This window comes from Ixodes scapularis, unplaced genomic scaffold, assembly GCF_016920785.2.
Source record: "Ixodes scapularis isolate PalLabHiFi unplaced genomic scaffold, ASM1692078v2 PGA_scaffold17__5_contigs__length_683569, whole genome shotgun sequence".
In the NCBI taxonomy this organism is placed as follows: Eukaryota; Metazoa; Arthropoda; class Arachnida; order Ixodida; family Ixodidae; genus Ixodes; species Ixodes scapularis.
Genome location: NW_024609843.1, coordinates 301,442 through 321,919, shown reverse-complemented (window position 1 = coordinate 321,919; position 20,478 = coordinate 301,442). Strand labels below are relative to the sequence as shown.

The 20,478-nt window shown below is 50.3% G+C and overlaps 1 protein-coding gene across 1 annotated transcript in view; it reads right to left on the bottom strand.

The window, feature by feature from the left end:
• LOC115324709 overlaps positions 1–20,478 on the bottom strand; it is a 53,867-nt gene that overhangs the window by 21,885 nt on the left and 11,504 nt on the right. Inside the window, exons 6-7 of the mRNA XM_040209003.1 lie at positions 20,362–20,397; positions 18,794–18,838 (exon numbers count right to left, since the gene is read on the bottom strand). Of these exons, the coding sequence (XP_040064937.1) occupies positions 18,794–18,838; positions 20,362–20,397 (81 nt within the window). The remainder of the gene's footprint in view (positions 1–18,793; positions 18,839–20,361; positions 20,398–20,478) is intronic.

Below are 20,478 nucleotides of genomic sequence, written 5' to 3'. Positions count from 1 at the left end.
GAGAGCCGAGGACCTACTGCGAACCAGAACCCAGGGCCCCAACGAGAGTGTCACCGGCTTCGTAGAGGACGTCCTGCGCCTGAGCGCCCGCGCCGACCCTCGGGCTACAGAAGAGAAGAAGCTACGAATCCTTATGCGGGGCGTGAGAGAAAACATCTTTGGTGGCCTTGTCCGCAGCCCTCCGACAACTGTCGAAGACTTTGTCGCCGAGGCAACGAACATCGAGCGTGCCCTGCAAGCCCGAGCCAGCCACTACCAGAGGCTACCCGGCGTCAGCGCGGTTCCGCCGTCCGCTTGCGACCTTGGGTCCAGCATCCCAAGCATTCGCAAGATCATTCGCGACGTCGTCCGGGAGGAGCTGCGAAAGCTACTACCCGCCGCGGACCGACCAGCTTCGCTCTCCGTCGCTGAGGTCGTGCGGGAAGAGGTGCAGAGAGCCATTCAACCAGAGGCTCCCATCAGCGCAGCAGTCTCCGAAGAACCCGCGCTAACTTACGCCGCAGTGGCCCGACGGCCACCGCCTCCTCCTCGCGCCTATGTCGCGCCGCCCCGACGCCAGTCTCCTGCGCCGCAGCACGACCGACGCCACGACGACCAGCCCCAGTACGCCAGCCAGGAGCCCCGTGCACCCCGGAAGACCGATGTGTGGCGAACGCCCGACCGACGCCCTCTGTGCTTCCACTGCGGGGAGGCAGACCACACCTACCGCCGATGCCCATACCGTCGACTCGGGCTGCGCGGATTCCACCCAAGCGACCCGCGCCCCCGGTATGGTGAACGCCCTCGGGAGATCGACGAGTACCTGCGACGACCCCAGTCCCCCGAGCCTGCGTCCCGCCGAGAGTTCCGGTCGCCGTCACCGCGACGTCCAGCTTCGCCGATGCACCGACCCCGACGTGAAAGCCTGTCGCCCCTCGCTCCTCGCCGGGGAAACTAGGCGCGGCAACCCCTGGAGGTGGAGTTGCCGAAGACGACCGACGTAAAGAGCCTCCACGAACGACGGAGCGCTCCCACTCTCCCGACGATACGCATCACAACGACGCTCCTGCTTCGGTGTCCAACAACTTAAACGTTGTTATTGACGGCCTCGACTCATCGGCACTCGTGGACACCGGAGCAGACTACTCAGTCTTGAGTGGGAGGCTCTCCCGCCGCCTTCGAAAAGTCATGACGCCGTGGGAAGGACCCCAAATACGAACCGCCGGAGGACATCTCATCACACCAGTCGGGAGATGCACTGCTCGCGTCGAGATCCACGGTGAAACGTGCCCTGTCAAGTTCGTCGTTCTGCAAGACTGTTCGAGGGACGTTATCCTCGGAATGGACTTTCTCTGCGAGTATGGCGCCGTCATCGACCTCGGAACAAACCGGCTGACGCTACGAAAACCTGCTCCACCAGCGGAGGAACCCGAAGCGACGTCACCCACGGTCCGAGTCCTCGCAAACCACGTAAACCTACCACCGCGGTCGAGTGTTTTCGTACTTGTCGGGATCGATGAAGCTTCCTGTGGCGAAGTTCTTCTCGAGGGAAGCCTCCAATTGCTCCTGGGAAGAGGCATAGGCGTCGCAAGGGGAGTAGCTGAACTTCAGGATGGGCGGACTGTGGCCCTCGTGACGAACTTCCGAAACGAAACGCAACACCTCACGAAAGGTGCAGCCGTGGGCCACGTCGAGAAACTCCGAAACCCCGCCGAAATCACTGCGATCACTGACGAATCCTTGCCGCCCCAGCAAGACAGTACGTCGCCAGCGCAGCTCGACATTGACCCTAAGCTTCCGGACCCTGAACGGCGTCAGCTGGTTAACCTCCTCTCCGAATACCGCGACTGCTTTGCGACGTCGTCGAAGGTGCGCCAGACCGCGGTTGCCAAGCACCGCCTCGTTACTGAGGACGACGCGCGCCCTGTGCATCGATCGCCGTACAGAGTCTCCGCTAAGGAAAGAGAGGTGATCCATCAGCAAGTTCAAGAGATGCTGAATGACGACATAATCCAACCTTCAAGCAGTCCATGGGCCTCTCCAGTCGTGCTGGTTAAGAAGAAGGACGGAACTCTTCGGTTCTGCGTGGACTACCGGCAGCTCAACACGGTTACGAAGAAAGACGTCTACCCACTCCCCCGCATCGACGACACTCTAGACCGGCTGTGCCACTCTCGATACTTTTCATCGATGGACCTGAAGAGCGGCTACTGGCAAATCGAGGTCGACGAACGGGACCGAGAGAAGATAGCCTTCGTCACGCCGGATGGACTGTACGAGTTCAAGGTGATGCCCTTCGGACTATGCACAGCGCCAGCAACTTTCCAGCGTGTCATGGACACCGTACTGGCAGGGCTGAAGTGGCAGAGTTGTCTCGTCTACCTTGACGACGTCGTAGTATTTTCAGCTGACTTCGACGAGCACTTGAGACGACTCCGAGCTGTTCTTCAAGCCATTCAGACCGCCGGACTCACACTCAAGCCGTCAAAGTGCCGGTTCGCCTATGACGAACTGAAGTTCCTTGGCCACGTGGTTAGTAACGAAGGCGTCCGCCCGGACCCCGAGAAGACTCGCGCCGTCGCGGCATTTCCAGCGCCGACAGATAAGAAGGCCGTGCGAAGATTCCTTGGACTTTGTGCCTATTATCGACGCTTCGTTCGGGATTTCGCAAGGATTTCCGCACCACTTACGAATCTCACGAAGGACGCCAAGAAGTTCGAATGGGCCGAGGAGCAACAGCAGGCATTCGACGAACTGAAACGACGACTCCAGACTCCTCCTGTGCTTGGACATTTCGACCAGGATGCGGAAACAGAAATTCACACGGACGCAAGTAACGCGGGACTGGGCGCAGTACTAGTCCAAGTGCAAGAAGGCATCGAGCGAGTCATCGCCTACGCAAGTCGGACATTGTCCAAGGCGGAGAAAAATTACTCCACAACTGAGAAAGAATGCCTTGCGGTCGTCTGGGCAATAACGAAGTTTCGTCCGTACTTGTACGGCAGCCCGTTCCGTGTAGTCACGGACCACCACTCGCTCTGCTGGCTTGCGAAGCTGAAGGACCCGTCAGGACGCCTCGCTCGATGGAGTCTTCGACTACAAGAGTTCAACATAGCAGTGGTCTATAAGTCAGGCCGCAAGCACAGCGACGCCGACTGCTTGTCCAGAGCCCCCGTCGAAACCCCTTCCGGCTGCAGCGACGACAATGACGACGAGTGCTTTCTAGGAGCAGTGAACACCGACGATATGGCACGACGTCAACGGGACGATCCTGAGCTGCGCGCATTAATCGAGCACCTGGAAGGGGGCAGGAGTACCGTGCCACGTGTCTTCTCACGAGTACTGCCGACCTTCGCCATCCGACAAGGTGTACTCTACAAAGAGAACTTCGGCAACAACAACACACCTTGGTTGCTGGTAATCCCGAGTGACCTTCGAGAGGAGATCTTCCAAGCCTGCCACGACGACCCGACATCCGGACACCTTGGTTACAGCCGGACACTGGCCCGTATTCGTGAAAAGTATTACTGGCCGAAGCTCCCCAAAACCGTCCACCTATACACACGATCATGCCACGAGTGCCAGCGACGCAAGAAACCGCCGACGAGGCCGGCCGGATTTCTGCAGCCCATTTCTCCTCCAACTACACCCTTCCAGCAGATCGGAATGGATCTACTTGATCCTTTTCCGCCTTCGACGTCGGGGAACCGCTGGATCATCGTCGCCACAGATTATCTCACGCGGTACGCCGAAACGAAAGCTCTTCCTTCAGGGACTGCTGTGGAAGTCGCCAAGTTTTTCATCGAGTCCATCGTCCTCCGGCACGGCGCTCCCGAGGTTCTGATTACAGATCGCGGATCTTCGTTCATGGCCCAGCTGACGCAAGAGATCCTTCGTCTCAGTGGCACCGGCCATCGTCGAACCACTGCATACCACCCGCAGACCAACGGACTGACCGAGCGACTCAACAAGACAATCGCCGATATGATCTCTATGTACGTCGACGTAGAGCACAAGACGTGGGACGAGGTGCTGCCCTACGTCACGTTCGCCTACAATACGGCGGTTCAAGAGACCACTGGATTCACCCCTTTCCAGCTGGTACATGGTCGGAAGGTAACGACCATGCTGGACGCCATGCTGCCCCATGAGCCATCTGACAACGAGAGCGACGACGCCCAGGCGGTTGCTCAACGCGCCAAAGAAGTTCGCCAGCTCGCCCGACTCCTGATTCAAGACCAGCAACGCGTCGACGCCGGCCGCTACAACCTTCGTCGCAGGGACGTCCACTTCCAGCCCGGAGATAGGGTGTGGGAATGGACGCCCATCCGTCGCCGCGGCCTCAGTGAGAAACTGCTGAAACGGTACTTCGGACCATACAAGGTACTTCGTCGCCTCGGCGAGCTGAACTACGAGGTGATGCCCGACGGAACACGAACATCGTCACGCCGCCCACCACGACCTCAGGTCGTCCACGTCGTGCGCCTGAAGCCGTACTACGCTCGATAGGACTGTGGACCTTTTGTGCTCCAAAAGACTCTTTAGTTTATCGTTCTTTTTTATTTTGATTTGTTTTACACTGCATCGGGGCGATGCACTTTTAAAGGGGGGAGTAATGCCGCGCGCAAGGCTGAGAAAGCAACGCTCGGTCACGGTCCTCCAGAAAGTTCCCGTTTATTCATGTACCGCACGTAACTTCTATCATTTATCCCTGCTTTTGTTTTCTAGAAAGTGCGTGTTCATTCTCGCCCCGATCACGCGACGCTCGAACCGCTTTCGCCGAATCTTCGAGATAGCGGCGCACTCTAGATAAGAGGCCGCCCGCGACCTTGTCGAGTCAGTCTCGCCCTAGCGCTCGATTCTGCTGACACGCCGACTTCGACGCCCGCGACGCTCTGCTTTCTTCTGTCTCCTTCTTTATTTTTGGCACAAGTTCGCCACATTAAACGTTTATTTATTCCTGTTTATTTCTTGTTTATTAGTCACCACCCGTGACAATATTACGTTGTGGTCAGTCGCCTCAACCATCTTACTGCAGCAACACTACCTAAACGGCGGTTTGAACGCAATAGCCTGCTTTCTGGAGAACATTAATACGGAAATATCTGCCGAAAAGACACAGTATGTAATAGTAGCCAACAAAACGAGGAGAGAACGATTCAGCTCAATGCGGTTGGAGGTAAACGGAACGACCATTCAAAGGGTCCCGGAAGTCAAAATTCTTGGCGTGATTATTCAAGAAGACGGCCGAGCGACCAAATGGTACGAAAACATTAGAAGGACATGGAAGAGCACCATTGGAACAATCAGCAAGGTCACAAGCAAATCATGGGGGGCACAAGAACATACTCTCCGAAGGCTTACGTACGTGCCCTGCTGGTGTCAAAAGCAATGTACGGGGGGAACTACCTTCGCCTCTCTAGGGCTCGGAAGGACGGACTAGTGCGTTTGAACAACAACGCCAGAAGGCTCATCACTGGGCTCCCTAACCGCCGAATCTACACTCAAACTGAAGGGCCCCTCCACTTCGTCGAGGAAGGCGCGAGGGCCGGCGCTGGCTAATCGCGACGGCGGATCCGTCCTCGCGATTGGCCAGCGCCGGCCCTCGCGCCTTTCTCGAGGAAGTGGAGGGGCCCTTCAGTTTGAGTGTAGTTTGAGTGAGGTTTCTGAATTCGGCGGTAAGTGTACCAAACTTGAAGATTTGATTTAAATCGCCGATATCAACAGGCTGAACGAAATTGCGGCCGAGGACAAACTAAGCCAGGTATTGAGACTACAGAAGACACCGGCGGGGAGAAAGATTCTTAACAAGCTAGGATATCAATACGCCACCCACCTCTACGAAACTGCATCCCCGCCATGGGAAGACACCTTCATTACAGAGACAAAGCCCGTCCCTCAAAATATGAGCAAAGAACAAGAAAATATGAGCAAAGAACAAGAAAATAGTAGATGTACTATGACAAGGGTCCATCTCAAACAAGCACAAGCCGAAGTAGAATCGGGAAAGTCTGTTTATTACTCGGATGCGGCCGTCTCCCAAGACGTCGTAGCTTTGGCGACAGTTAACAGCAAGGGGGACTTGACCCTCTTAAAGCTAAACGAGTCCATTGCTTCTCGAGATGCCGAACTCAAGGCTATTCTTATGGCAGTTGAAAACTCGGACCCTCAACAAGAATGCCTCGTCTACACGGACTCTAAGGCCGCATACGAAGAATGCAGGAACCAGGGCCGTAACCAGGGGGGGGGGGGGGGGGGGGGGTTAGGGGGTTCTGACCCCCCCCCCCCCCCCCCCGAAATTTTTTTCTGGGTATGGCCCTGGTCGGTGCACTTGCAGCCAGCCGATTCTAATCTCCAGATCTGCGCACGCGCAATGGCGCCGGTCGGCTACCGGGTACCAAACCGGGACCGGTTCTCCGGTTTGCTGTAACTCTCCATTATACGCCACCGATGCACATGATTCATAGGCGAAAATAAGACAATAGACACTTTCAAAATGGCCGCCGTTGCCCCGAAACCCCCCCCCCCCCCCCCCCCGAACAACCCATCCACTTCCAACAAGACTGTAAAGGCCATCAAAGCACGCGTCATGAACCGACAATTAAAGCTTAGTGTGAGGTAGATTCCAGGCCACCAAAACATTCCTGGGAACGAGGCAGCACATGCCGCAGCGCGGGTCATGCTCTCTTCTCCTTCCTTTGATCCCGGCTATGGTGGCCTCACGTGCTCCTCGGTAAGACAAGACCCTACAGCCCTCAAGGGCGATGAGCGGAGAGAGCGCTGAGAGAGGCTCCATTCACTTTGAAAACAGGACTCACAGCCTTTGCCGGATGGGCCCTACTCCCGATGGGACAGGGTCTGCATCAGGCGACTACGCACGGGAACCGCCATGGTACCTAAACGTACTGCAATGTATGCTTGGAACAAGCAACGACTAAGGTACAACGAAGAAAACTCAGACCTCGCAGACGACATGGACGAAAGTCTCTGCCGACACTGCAAGGTCGTGGCCTCAGAAAATCACGTTTTCAGGGACTGCATAAACGTTTTTGAGAAAAAAGAAATTTTACAGACCATTCCCGAGGATCAAAGACCCAAGAGCTTGGCGGAATGGACCAGACCATCCGGCTCACCCAAGCATCGAAAAGAACTGTTTAACACCCTCCGTCGGTTCATTAAGGAGGCTCACCTGACTCACTTCATTCAATCCCCATATCCCCCACCCCAGGACAGCACCGACGGCTTAAGCCCAGCTGACCTGGCCCTGATGTTTCTTTCATCTGATTATTATTAAAGACATTTTCAAACAAACCAACGTTACTAAAACACCCAGTTGGGAAACCCACCCTTGAAACACTGACCGCTCGTGTCCACCGAGACCAAACAAAATTTAACGACTGCAAGATTTAACACTGCAAGATGGCGCCACCGGCCCTTACGCGACACGACCTGTACCGATACGGGTAGACAGGTTAGTGGCCGCTGCGGGAGAAAAGGCGGCGTTGCGATCGCCATTTGTTCGGTTGTCGAGTACGGATCGAAGCCCCTTTTTTAAAGCAGGCTCTATGGCGGTTTCCCAACTGAGTTGTTTCAGTAACGTTGACGAAAACAGATGCGGAGCCTCATCATCTGAACGTTAGTTCGCTGTCACCATGACGAGACTTGTAAGCTTCTATCCGCTACTCATCTGAGACTATCATGTAAGTCGTTGGAATGTTCGGCTTCCGCACGCCCCAGACAGCTCATAACAATGAAATGTTAATTTTATCAATAGGTTTACTCAACTTTAAACGCCGTGTGCAGTGTGGTAGTTTTTAGAGCGCAGCTCTAAAGCGTGTTTCACATGCAGCGATTTTGGCCCTAGAGCGGCGCGATTTCTGCCGTCGCGGTGCTCGTGCCGCTCAACCGCTGGTGCTGGCCAGTGCGCCGCGGCGGCAGAAATCGCGCCGCTCTAGGGCCAAAACCGCTGCATGTGAACTAGGCTTTAGGCGCCCGTTTCTGGCTTGAGCGGCGTCGCCGTCGCCGTGGGCGTAACCGTAAAGTCACGTGACCCCCCCAGGTCACGTGACCACCCCAGGTCACTTGACCCCTTCAGGTCACGTGACCCCTTCAGGTCATGTGACCCCCCAGGTCAGCGACATCCCCAGGTCACGTAACCGCCCCAGGTCACGTGACCCCCCAGCAGTAGGTGGAAGTGGTGGAGGAAGAGGGGGAGGAGAGAGGAGGAGGAAGAGGCGAGAGTAGGAGGTTGGAGGATGAGGAGGAGGTGAAGGAGAAGGAGGGGGTGGAGGAGGCGGATGAGGAGAGGAGGAGTAGCAGGCAGGATCACGAGGAAGGAGGAGGGAGGAGGGGTATACCCTCCCCTCAGTACCCTTCCCTCCTCCTCCTCAAGAGCTGCGCTCCAATTCGGCGTTACAGGGAGTTGTAAACGGCTTTCACTTTTTTTTACACTATCGAAACTGATGAAAATATAGACCTTTTCTGTGTACTCTCGTCCTCAACCACCTAATAGGCGTATCCGGTATGGGCGACGAAAAAATAATCCGACATTTCAACCTGCAAATAGTAAAAAAATAAAGGGGAGGCAAAACGAGAAAGTGTGACAGTTACGCTTATATCCTTAATGCCTTCCATTGGCGTGGCAAAGGCAAAACAATGTTTTCGCCCATACTGGAAGTGACGTCAATTCAAGATGGCGGCGCACTTGCAGAAAAGGTCTATAGACCGACATGCGGGCTTGCCGTCACGGATCTGCGGCGGCTCTAAGATCGCGCCTGAGCAGGGTTGTGTGGGCAAAAGGGCGCATGTTTCGCATGGGCGTCATAGCATTTCAGCATGCCGGGAAGCTGTGTTGCCCTTAATTGCACCGAAATGTACAAGAAACTAACGGAGTGAGTATCCGCAAGTTCCCGGCAGACTTTGAAAGGCATAGAAGGTGGATAATATCTGTGGATCGAAAAGAATGGCCGCCTTGCGCGAAGGACCGTTTGTGCGGCAAGAATTTTCTTGAAGGCAAGTGCGGTTTCCATTTCAATCTCCGTCCCGAGGCCTGTTTAAAGGGGCCATGAAACGAATTTTGGGTTGGGATGAATGATTTGAAATTGGGACTTTACTAATCGCATATCGTTTAGTTGGCCAAAAGAAAGAGGCTAGAAAGTCAGAAGCCAGCTTTTCGGTACGAGCATTTGAAAATAGAGCGGACTATTTTGTACCTTCTTGCCTTCGAAAGCTCTCCGCCTTTTCACTATGATACATCCGCGGTTCCAAAAGCGCGTCACCGGCGCCAAACTGACGTCAGCAGAGCCCAGCTCACGCATTGGACACGAGAACTGCGTCACTCGGACGTATCCGCTCGTCAACAATCAATCCGTCGACGTATATTTGGATTCGCGTTCGTGGCCAATGAGTGCCCTGACGGAACTTATTGTCACTGGGGAATGACAAGTTCTATGGTGTGCATAAAAAGCACGGTGGAAGCTAGGAGTCATCGCACCGGTGCCGAAGGAATGTCACGACCACGTGATTTCACAATTCGCATTTGAGTTGAGGATTAAAGCTAAGGAGGAAGGAGTAGGAAATTCGTTTCATGACCCCTTTAAGCGCATGGAAACCGTCACCTGATCGAGACCACCCGGATTTTGTTCCCACGGTGCTCACGCACAAAGCACCGACCAAGCACTCGTCTGAGGCTCGCTACGCCCGTGCTACTCTAGACCGTTCCATTAGGGTCACAGCAGACAGGGTAAAAGATAAAAAAAATGCGCTCCTCCTCTCACCCCGAGTGTCGTCCGCTCTGCCGAGTGGGCTGTAGCTAGCGTCCGGCTGGCGTGCAAACTCTGTTTAAAATCGCGTCATTTTGGAACTTTCAAGCGCAGATGCGCAGACTTTGGTATGCCAGTTGTCGTGTAATATTATGCTAGATAAAAAGACCCACAGGGCCCAATTGCGCAGTTACCTGCGTGCAAATAAAAAAAAAATAGGGAAAACTGTGTCAGATTGGCCGGTCTCTTTGGCGAAAAGGAAATCCGGTTGCTGTACCTTCTTAACTATACAAAGTTCGTACTTGTGTAGGCCTTTAGCGATCATGAGTGGAAGTCTGAAATAATAAAGAAAACGTGCTCTTCTGCCGCAATACACGCAGTAGTTGAGGGTAGTGCTGCCGGCTGACTCAACCGCTATTTAAGTAACGGAAAAAAGATATGCTAGTTGATCATTTAGCAAAGTAGAACGGCAGCCACGAGCGAGAGTTCGATGTTCGGTTACAGTGTAGTTCGGTAGAGCCCGCCGATACAGCCCAAAGATAGAAAACGGCAACCTCCCGGTTTGTCGTCTGCTAGCGGAGTCGGGCGCGTGCCCTCTCTCGTTTTACCCCGCCGAACCCGCTGAACTTCCCGGATGTGTGGAGAGGGAGCTGCGGTCCAACAAAATGGTGCCGCCCAGAGAGCGCTAAATGGAATGGTCTATAGTCGGATGCAACCTGAGAACAATCTTTTAGCTCCACCCACAAGCGCATTGCGCCCATCTGAAGTGCCTCCGCCGTCGAGAAAGTGGTTCGCTAGCAACGCTGCTTTTTCTTCCTCCAGGAAACGTGTCTTAAACTACTACAATATTTATTTAATTCATTCAGGACATTTAGATAAGTTAGAATATGTTTTTGTCAACGAAATAGCTGTTTAGTAAAGAAAGAAAGTCATGTCCAATGTACCGTCTTCCCAATTCATTTTCTGTCCAAGATACTGTCTAACATACCGTCTTCCAGCGCCTTCGATTGAGGGAAAGCGAAGCACTTATAGACCGTTCCATTAGGGTCATAGCAGAGAGGGTAAAAGAGAAAAAAATGCACTCCCCCTCTCCCCCGCAAGCCGTTCGCTCCGCCGAGTGGGCTGTAGCTAGCGTCCGGCTGGCGTGCAAACTCTGTTTAAAATCGCGTCATTTTGGGACTTTCAAGCGCAGATGCGCAGATTTTGCTATGCCAGTTATCGTGTAATTCTATGCTAGATAAAAAGACTCACAGGGTCCAATTGCACTGTTACCTGCGTGCAAATAAAAAACAAAATAGGGAAAACTGTGTCAGATTGGCCGGTGTTTTTGGCGAAAAGAAAATCCGGTTGCTGTACCTTTTTTACTGTACAAAAGTTCGTACTCGTGTAGGCCTTTAGCGACCATGAGTGGAAGTCTGAAATAATAAATAAAAACGTGCTCTCCTGCCGCAATACACGCAGTAGTTGAGGTTAGTACTGCCGGCTGACTCAACTGCTATTTAAGTAACTGAAAAAGATATGCTAGTTTATCATTTAGCAAAATAGAACAACAGTGAGCTATAGGCTGATTTTGGAGTAGCCACAACTATTCTAAGAACGCGAACCACTTCACAACGGCAGCCACGAGCGAGAGTTCGGTGTTCGGCAGAGCCCGCCGATACAGCCCAAAGATGGAGAACGGCAACCTCCCGGTTTGTCGTCTGCTAGCGGAGTCGGCGGCGTGTCCTCTCTCTCGCTTTACCCCGCCAAACCCGCTGAACTTCCCGGATGTGTGGAGAGGGAGCTGCGGTCCAACAAAATGGTGCCGCCCAGAGAGCGCTAAATGGAATGGTCTATAGTCGGATGCAACCTGAGAACAATCTTTTAGCTCCACCCACAAGCGCATTGCGCCCATCTGAAGTGCCTCCGCCGTCGAGAAAGTAGTTCGCTAGCAACGCTGCTTTTTCTTCCTCCAGGAAACGTGTCTTAAACTACTACAATATTTATTTAATTCATTCAGGACATTTAAATAAGTTAGAATACGTTTTTCTCAACGAAATAGCTGTTTAGTAAAGAAAGAAAGTCATGTCCAATGTACCGTCTTCCCAATTCATTTTCTGTCCAAGATACTGTCTAACATACCGTCTTCCAGCGCCTTCGATTATTTGCAGGAACTTATAGTTCCTGCAAATAATAAATATTTAGTGATTTACTTAGTCTTGTGGGCTTTGCGCACGAAATGTGTGCCTTTATTTTGTTGGATGAATAGAAAACAAGAATAATTATACTTTTCGGGTTTTGACAAATCGGCACACTCCCACGTCATCGACACCACCACCGCGCCCCACTCTCTTTGTCTTCCGTCATGGATCCCACTGAGGTGACATAGGAAAGCGATTCCCCTGATTCCTCTTGGACGAAACAGCCTGGTTGTTGAGTAGCAATGTGGGGCAGAGGCGACAGAAATCCAACGAAACAGACGACGTCCAACGTAGCTTCTCACCTCTCAGCAGTGCTAAGCGTCGCGCCCGCTTCAAAATTTTCGTTGGCAATAGCGTCGCTAGATTCTCACGTTGTCGCGCAAAAACCGCTGCAAACGCAAGCCGATACCATTAAGATTTCGTGGCGTAACCTCGGGCACGTAAAACACGGCGCAAGAAAGCAGAATAATTGTCACGAGAAACTAGCGTCGCGTTGCTAAGGCCAGCAGCCATGTTGAGCTTTTTTTTTTCTTTTTTTTTTTTCAAAAGGATCGCGATTGGTCCACGGAGTCGTGACGTCATGAAAACGATTGGCTGGCGTTTCTCGGCGTAGGATTACATTTTCCTCTGAGAGGCATTTCCGGTTTTTTCTTAGCTTGCAACCGACTATAAGCAGAAGGGGATCGGCGACAGAACGGCAGTATTCTAGGCGTCACCGAAACAAAGTAACGAAAATCATTACTCGTATACTTGCAAATAGAAGGTACGCGTTACTGAGCTACGTCGCCTAAAAATAAAAGGAAGGCGTTACCGCTACCGATAAAAAGTAACGCACGTTGTTTCTGCGTTACTTTTTTTGATTTATGATTTAACACGTTTTACGGTTTTGACGATACAGGCACGCATAAGCTCATATATCAAGAAACATTATGTTCATGCAGAAAATGAACATAATTACTTTATCTCTTTTTACGGTTTCACCTAAATACTCACGAGAAAAAACGCAATGAAAAACATAGCGTGATGCCTAAAAACACGAAAAAAATTTAAGTGTAATTTTTCTAAAACTTGGAAAGTATTAACGAGTAACGTAAGTACCGCCAAGACTGCAGAACGGACAAAGCGTCACCGCTTGTCATGCCTTGTGGTCATGAGGGTAGGAAAATTATCATACCTTGACTTCAAGACGCTGTGTATTTAATCAATTATTAAATACACTTCCGCTGACCTATAGTCTGCTGACCGCCGGCAGTGCGGAAACCGACTCGAAGCAATCGTAGGCCTCGAGAGACTTGTACGCCTGCACCGTGCCGGCCGTGAACTGGCTTGGCGAAAAAACTAAATAAACGACGACGTGAGCCGTCGACTTCGATGGCAGCAACTTGTGGGGATTCCTGTGGTCTCCCTTCCTCGATGGCTGTGATAACGGCCGCGGGTCAGAACTCGTCCGGGTGACCGCGACAGAGATAGGACGTGTGTTGGCGACTTCTCCGATGCTTCCCCGGTCTTGGCTCTCCGGAACCCCGCGTCTGGCCAGGTAAGGACCTTTTTCTTACCTTGCCGGCGCGGGGGGGCATTTTGGATGGGGACATAGTAGTTCACTTTAAGAGTGTTCTAATAAATGCTTTTGAACTCTGTCCTTACTCTGGTACGTGTGTCTTATCTTTCGCTATATTCGAGAGAGTGAGACAAGGTAGACGATCGTTGGCACCGACGGAGGTAATTTATCGAACCGACCCGCGGTAATGTAGCCCTACACGTCGTCCATATTGCCGTGGAGATGTAGGGACCGCGCTACTAGGTTTGACGTTTCCTTTGAGATATCGCCGCTGTTGAGACAACCCTTTGGTTACTCTATCGGTACCTTTGTTGGTAGCTAGCAATATCCCACAAACTTCACGTCGGAAGTCCAGCAGGCCTTGTTTACGGCGTACGGATCCTCGTAGGCAACGCCGTTCACGCACAGTTTGTTTCGATACCGCTGCCGTTCAGGCTCGGGTAGTGAGCTTAAATAGTCGGGCATAGTATACGACATACGTTGTCAGGAAATACGTCGCACAAATAAAGCTAGAAGCGTCTCTACAACGTTAACAACGAGCGCACGCCACGCAACGCAATGGCGAAAACACGGAGAGCCGGACCAGTGGGTGTGGCGACAAAGGCGCTGGAGAGAAGAAAAGTGAAGGAGAGGGAGGAGAGCACCAAAGAAGCTTGAGAGGAAGCGCAACACGCTTTCGGTGCACTATTGAGGCTACGCGGCGTCTGCTAAGGGCTGACGTCTTTTTCGCCTGAATAAAAGTTTGCGGTCGAACGTCAAGAGAAGTTCATTTGGTAGCTTTAAAAACCCACCAAGGAATAACATTTGATCATTTTCTTGTCAGAGCCAGCGATATAAAAGGAAATTATCAAAATTTGGATGCCGATGCCATTTTACCGGGCGAATGATTGCGAATGGAAGCCCTCTCCGCTTAGCTAGGAGTAGCCGGAAGTTCACGCGCATGAGCTCACGCCTCTTACTTTGTGCCGCGGGCTGATTGGCTCACTCGGGAGGGGGCGTTACGGCGACGAGATCACAAGCTGGCCAAACTCTCCCAATATATGGCTCTGCTCTATGGAACACACAGTTTTAAAACTAAAATCTAGATGGCGCTTCAAACAACGGGAAGCCTCTGCGGGAAGCGGACTGAAGTGACTGAGGGGGGAAGCCCCCTCCGCGGGAGTTCGGCTTCTGAGGTAATCTAGTAACGTTGACTTTGCCTCGTCGTGACCTCATGAGTTGTAATTATGGCTATTTATCAAAAGTTGCGAACTACACGCTTGATAGTGTTATAAAAAGCACGATAGAACCCTGGGGTCATCGCATTCTTAAACCAACATCGTCAAAGTTGACATTCAGACATTCTTATTTCCGTCGATGAAAGCAACATTAAACCAAATAAAAATGTTATTGGTGACGAGATCAGAGAGATTTGTGTTGCACAACAAAAAATAGTACCGTACTAAATTTGCGTCCCTCCGGAGTCTTCAGGGGGGTTGGGGGGCATACCACGCTTGCTCCTCCCCCCCCCCCCCCCCCTCGCCCCACCTCCCCTTTGCTGTGCACGCCAATGCTGTTAGCCACGCTTAACATAAAGGAGATATGTTCCGGTGACTGGTTGTGTAAGTTTTCGTAACGTAAAGGCTGGTTCACAAAGCACCGTTTTCTTACGTCTTATTACGTTACGTCAGAGGTCGGCATTTTGGGCTGAACTCACAGCTATCTAGCTCAAAATAAAAATGCTAAAACTCACTCAGTCTCACCCTCACGGCCGCACTCACATTCAAGTCCTGACTCACGAACTAATGAACTCACCGAACTTACGAACTCACGCCCCTCACCAAACTCATGGCCCTCAACGAACTCACAAACTCACGCCTCTCACCGAACCCATGAATTCACCGAACTCATGAACTCACCAAACTCGTGAAGACACTGAACTCAAGAACTCACGCCCCTCATCGCACTCATGAACTCACTCACTCACCGACTTCACTCAGTCAGGCGTAGTTCTCGCACTCACCGTAGTCGCAGCGCTGGCGCTCGTGTTGAGCGCGGGTTGCGCGGCATTTTACAACTCCGCCACAGTCGCTGCCGTCTTCCGCCGCTAAGGCACCAGTCGTCACGTCACCAAATGAAGAAATGTTTTGTCTTTTTTTTTCGATCCGACTCCTTTCTCGCCCCTCAAGCGCGCTGACCGAGCGCTTGAGGAAGGTGCTCTTTGTTGGAATACAAGGGCGCATCATCGCGAGTTTTGTAAAGAAGAGTTCTTCACGGTGTGCACAGTTTGTTTCAAGCATTCGCGACAACTTCGTGCAAGCATCGAGTGAGCGCCTGCATCGCTGTCTACTCAGGTGTGAAATATTATTATTGCCAACTTCTCGTGAATGGTAGGACGGCTTGCTCGGCAATTCGTCGTCGAGTAACGTTATTTCGGAAACGTCTGTCTTTCTATTTATCTTCGTTCAAACAAATTATTTCGTCTAAAATAACTGCCTGGTGTATATTTTTATTCTGGAAGAAGGAATGATTGAAGAATTTTGTGCGTATTATATTACTGTTCATTAATTTTTTGACACATACCTCTCGTTTTCCGTCGCACCGCACATACAAATTAAAACTGGATAGTTCCGATCTACCGACTCTGTGCCTCATAAAATGCTACACTTTACGGATCCTAAAATAAAGTAGTCATCTCTGTCAGATGCCTTGGGTATTCGTGTTGCTCAGACAATACGTGCTCGTGTTCAAAATTGTGAATATGTTAAATACAAATATTTACACGCAACTTGTAGAAAGTTGTATTTTATATTAAAATCATTTATTAGTTTTTGATGGATGGCAATTTTTTTAATTTTTATTCTCTGATTTGAACAAATGAGCGGCCCGGTGTAAGCGCAAGTTCTTTTACCTTCGATGTTTAAATTACTTCACATCTAACTACTCATAACCTAATTCGGATATCCACGCTATACTTCAGGACGTTGACGAGCACGGTCGTGCAAAGTAATAAAACGGGCTACATTTCTTCGAGATTTGTTTTCTTAGATACAAATAATTGTGGCACTTAAATTTTTCAAACGGGAAGAGTGCTTTCGCGCACGCATGCACATATATCAAAGATTTGTTTAATTAGTCTGGTTTGAACCTTACCCCTCTTCCTGTTATTTATTCGTATAAATATAAATTATGTTGCCAAAAAGAAAAATAGTCTCCTGAAAAACGACTGAGACGTGCATCGGCGCGACCTGTGCCGGTTGATAAATAATAATATATAGGAATCATAACTAATATATATATATACTATTGGAGCTAGTAAGAAAACCATTTCTACGGCGCGCGAAAGTTTTCGGGTGCAGCCAGTATTCCGACTCTGCTCAATGGCTCCCTTTTGAGCGACTAAAGGGATGTCATATAGCAGGTTAAGAACGCCAATTTGTTATTTTTAATATAAAGCGAAAGCAAAGGATATTTCATATCTCTTTGAATGTAATCTAGAAAATAGTCGTATACTTTTGTTCTATCACAATCAAAAATCTAATTAACATTGTATGCTACTAAATGAAGGTAGCATCATTTAAACCACTGTCGAACAAGTCCGGGTGTATCGGGCCTACTCGAGCACAAAGGCTTGTACGCGTCCTTTTTGTTTACAGAACTGCAGGCTACAACTTGAACAAACAAGTATACAGGCGAATCTTTACAGTTCCCAGCCGGTACTCATTTTAATACTAGCTTCAGGATTACCGACCATGCATAAGACGAGCGCACTCCAACTAGCAACGTCAGCCTTCAGGCGTACCGGCGTAGCGCCCGTTCGCCTCCTTCACGAAAAAACAAAACGCCGCGCGTATATCGGTGCCTCACGGTCTACACGGGAGCGGCCCAGGCGAGCGGGAGAGTCCTGCATTCTTTCTCGTGATCGCGCCACGAAGCAGCGACCAGCGGCAAGAGACCACGCCAAGCCGCCGCAAAGCGATTAGCAACTGAAGAGCGCAAATATATCAATAGGCACCTTTCATCCTTTTCGATCACTTGTAGATAACCAGCCGTACGAGCTAACAGCGCCATTGCGAACCGAGCTTCGACTGAACTTCCCCGGAAATGTACGGGTAAGTCACCTGACCCGCCCTTCCTCGACGTCACCCCCGAAACCCTCAGCCAACCCGTGGCCACCAACGGACCATATGCCTCGCCAAACTCATGAACTCACCAACCTTATGAACTCACGCTCCTCATCCAACTCGTGATCTCACGACCCTTACCGAACTCAAATACTCACGACCCTCACCAAACTGACGCACTCACCGACCTTATAAACTCACGCCACTCGCTGAACTCATGAACTCTCTGAACTCATGAACTCACCGAACAAATGAACTCACGCCCCTCACCGAACTCATGAGCTCACAAACTCACGCCCCTCGCCGAACTCTTGAACTCACTGAACTCGTGAGCTCACCAAACTCATGAACTCACCGAACTCACGCTTCTCACTCAACCTCAAACTCGCGAGTTTTCAAGGCTTATGAACTCGAAAGTGAGTGAAGCTCCCCGTATGGCGACCATGCGGGGAGTTTGGCGCTGTTTTCTTAGGGTCCAGAGACTTTACTGACGACCTGTGAATACTTCCTATATTGAACTTTTCGTCAAGCACAAATGCCGACCTCAGCGACGTTTCTGGTCGCGCCGTTGCCCATAGACCTCTTGCTAAATTACCCAAACAAGAAAGAAAATGCCGGAAACGCAGGTGCACGCGCTGCACGTGCTGGCGTCTGCAGCAGTAACTGTTCTAAAGCAAAAACCTAAAACAAACTTGCATAGGCGTTCGTCATTTTATTTACTTCAAATATTTTATGCGGGAATGGCGAGCGCGTGGGAGCGTGAAACCGACATTCCCAGCATTCTCCTTGGAGCTCGGGCAATTTATCGATTGTAGAGCGATAGATCTACATGGACAAGATTGCCTAAATCGAGCACCCTCGACTTTCAGAAGCGAAGGCGATGTACGAAGGCCAACTTCCCAGTTTTAGGCTTTATGCTTTGTGATATGTTTGCCTGTGCTGGTTCAGGATGCTGCGTAATGCTGCCATTAGAACTTCAGGTTTGACTCTGAACTGAGAGGAAAGACTGGCTTTTTAAAAGGGGTCTATAAACTTAGACACTCTAGATGACATATGAAGGCTGTGTAACAGATAACCATTGTCAACCATATCAAGTTAGTTGACAATAATTTCACTAGTTTTTCTATGTATTTCGTTCCTGGGATGTTGATGTGAAATCTCGCGAAGGGACATAACTTCTGTTGCTCACAAACACAACAATTGCCTACTCACTCGAAAGTGTGTCCTTGGGCCAGTGGTGATGCTGAAACATCCATTCTAAAAGCGAAAGAAAACCGAATTAAGCTGGGTTACATTTTACTTTCTTTATCAGAAGACGCTCCGTAGTTCATATAAATTATTTTGAACAGTGTACTGAAAAGCATGGACTCGACTGCATGGTCATAGAAATATTTGTCCAATCTCTTCTTTCCCTTATTTCGTTATTAACTGCCGACGAAGCTGTAAGAAGGAGGAGCCGGCTAACATTACAATAATAATATAAAAGAAACAATAAACAAATGGAGCACGAGCGAGGTCGAGCCAACACCTCCTAACACCAAACAGGAAGTTATCTCACTTAAGTATCGGGAGACGCTTCGCATTAACACGATTCGGTCTGTACATCGTGGCACCTGCAGGTCAGCAATCGCCTTCACGATTCCAGCAGATGACATAAGCTGGAGCGGACGGTTTCAAGAGCAAGTCAGTTCAACCACTGCTAAGCTTACTGCTAAGTGTAAAGCCCTCAACTTCATTTTAACTCGAACGCCCCACGAACTGCTCATAATCACGAACACTGAAACGGCGCAACGACTTTCTATACCATGGATCTCACGACGAGACTCTCATCAACGCCATATATAACTAACACACCTTTGGAGCCTGTGATTGAAAGTAGAGTTTTAGTAGGCGCCCTTTGTGGGAATATTTGACAACATAAAGGCGGATTAGTTGGCTAGACTCGCACATAGTTTACAAAGTTCAATCCCAATCCCAATGAACCTGAACGGTCTAGGCCGCTGATGGGACGTATAGGGACCACCACTTTCGCGGCACACCAGCCATGCCTAACTAAAGATCTAGGGCGAAAAAAAGGAAAAGCTAGGTTTTTTGTGTCAATTTGATGTAGTAGAACATTCACACGAGCCTTTCGCTCGAAGATATGCGTTGTTGACAACCCTGACTGCCTCAAATGCTCTCACCGTAATACCTGCACCCACGTCCAGCTACACTGCACCGAGTACTCGGACGCACGTCCAGCTACACTGCACGGAGTACTCGGACGCCCGTCAGCTCCTGCTCGCAAAGCTTTCCGCGATCGGAATCGGAAATCCTTCGGAAAAGACCATCATCATTTCTACTTGATTCATTTCGCCGACACCGGAAAATTCAGAACTATACTGGAGTTCCTCAACTCTCGAGTCAAACGACCTCGCTGATAGACTGCAGAAGTGTTTTGTCCCTCCCAGTACGACTCATCCCAATTCTTTCATGCGCCTACTCTTTCTTGTCCTCTGAATGCTTTCGACCTTTACCTTTCTTTCTCTTTCGCTTTCTTTCTTCAATTTTTCAAGAAACAACAGTTTGGCAACCCCTTCAAAACAAACATCCCCCCTGGTACCATAACACTGTTACGCCTTGAATGTTTTACTACTCCCAGTTCATGTTTATATATTTATTTACTTATTTTAAACCTAAAGGCACTTTCGGGCATTACATAAGGGAGACGTAATACAAAGATTGGTACAACTAAACCACATGGCAACTACTATTCTAAACGTAACTGTAATTTGTCTTACCACTATTCATCTCCAGTTTCTCGAACCATTCGGGATCTTCATCTACTTGAAAAAAGGGCAAGGTTAAATATGATGGAGTATTTCGTCTATATTGAAGTCAAGAAAAGTTTAAAAAAA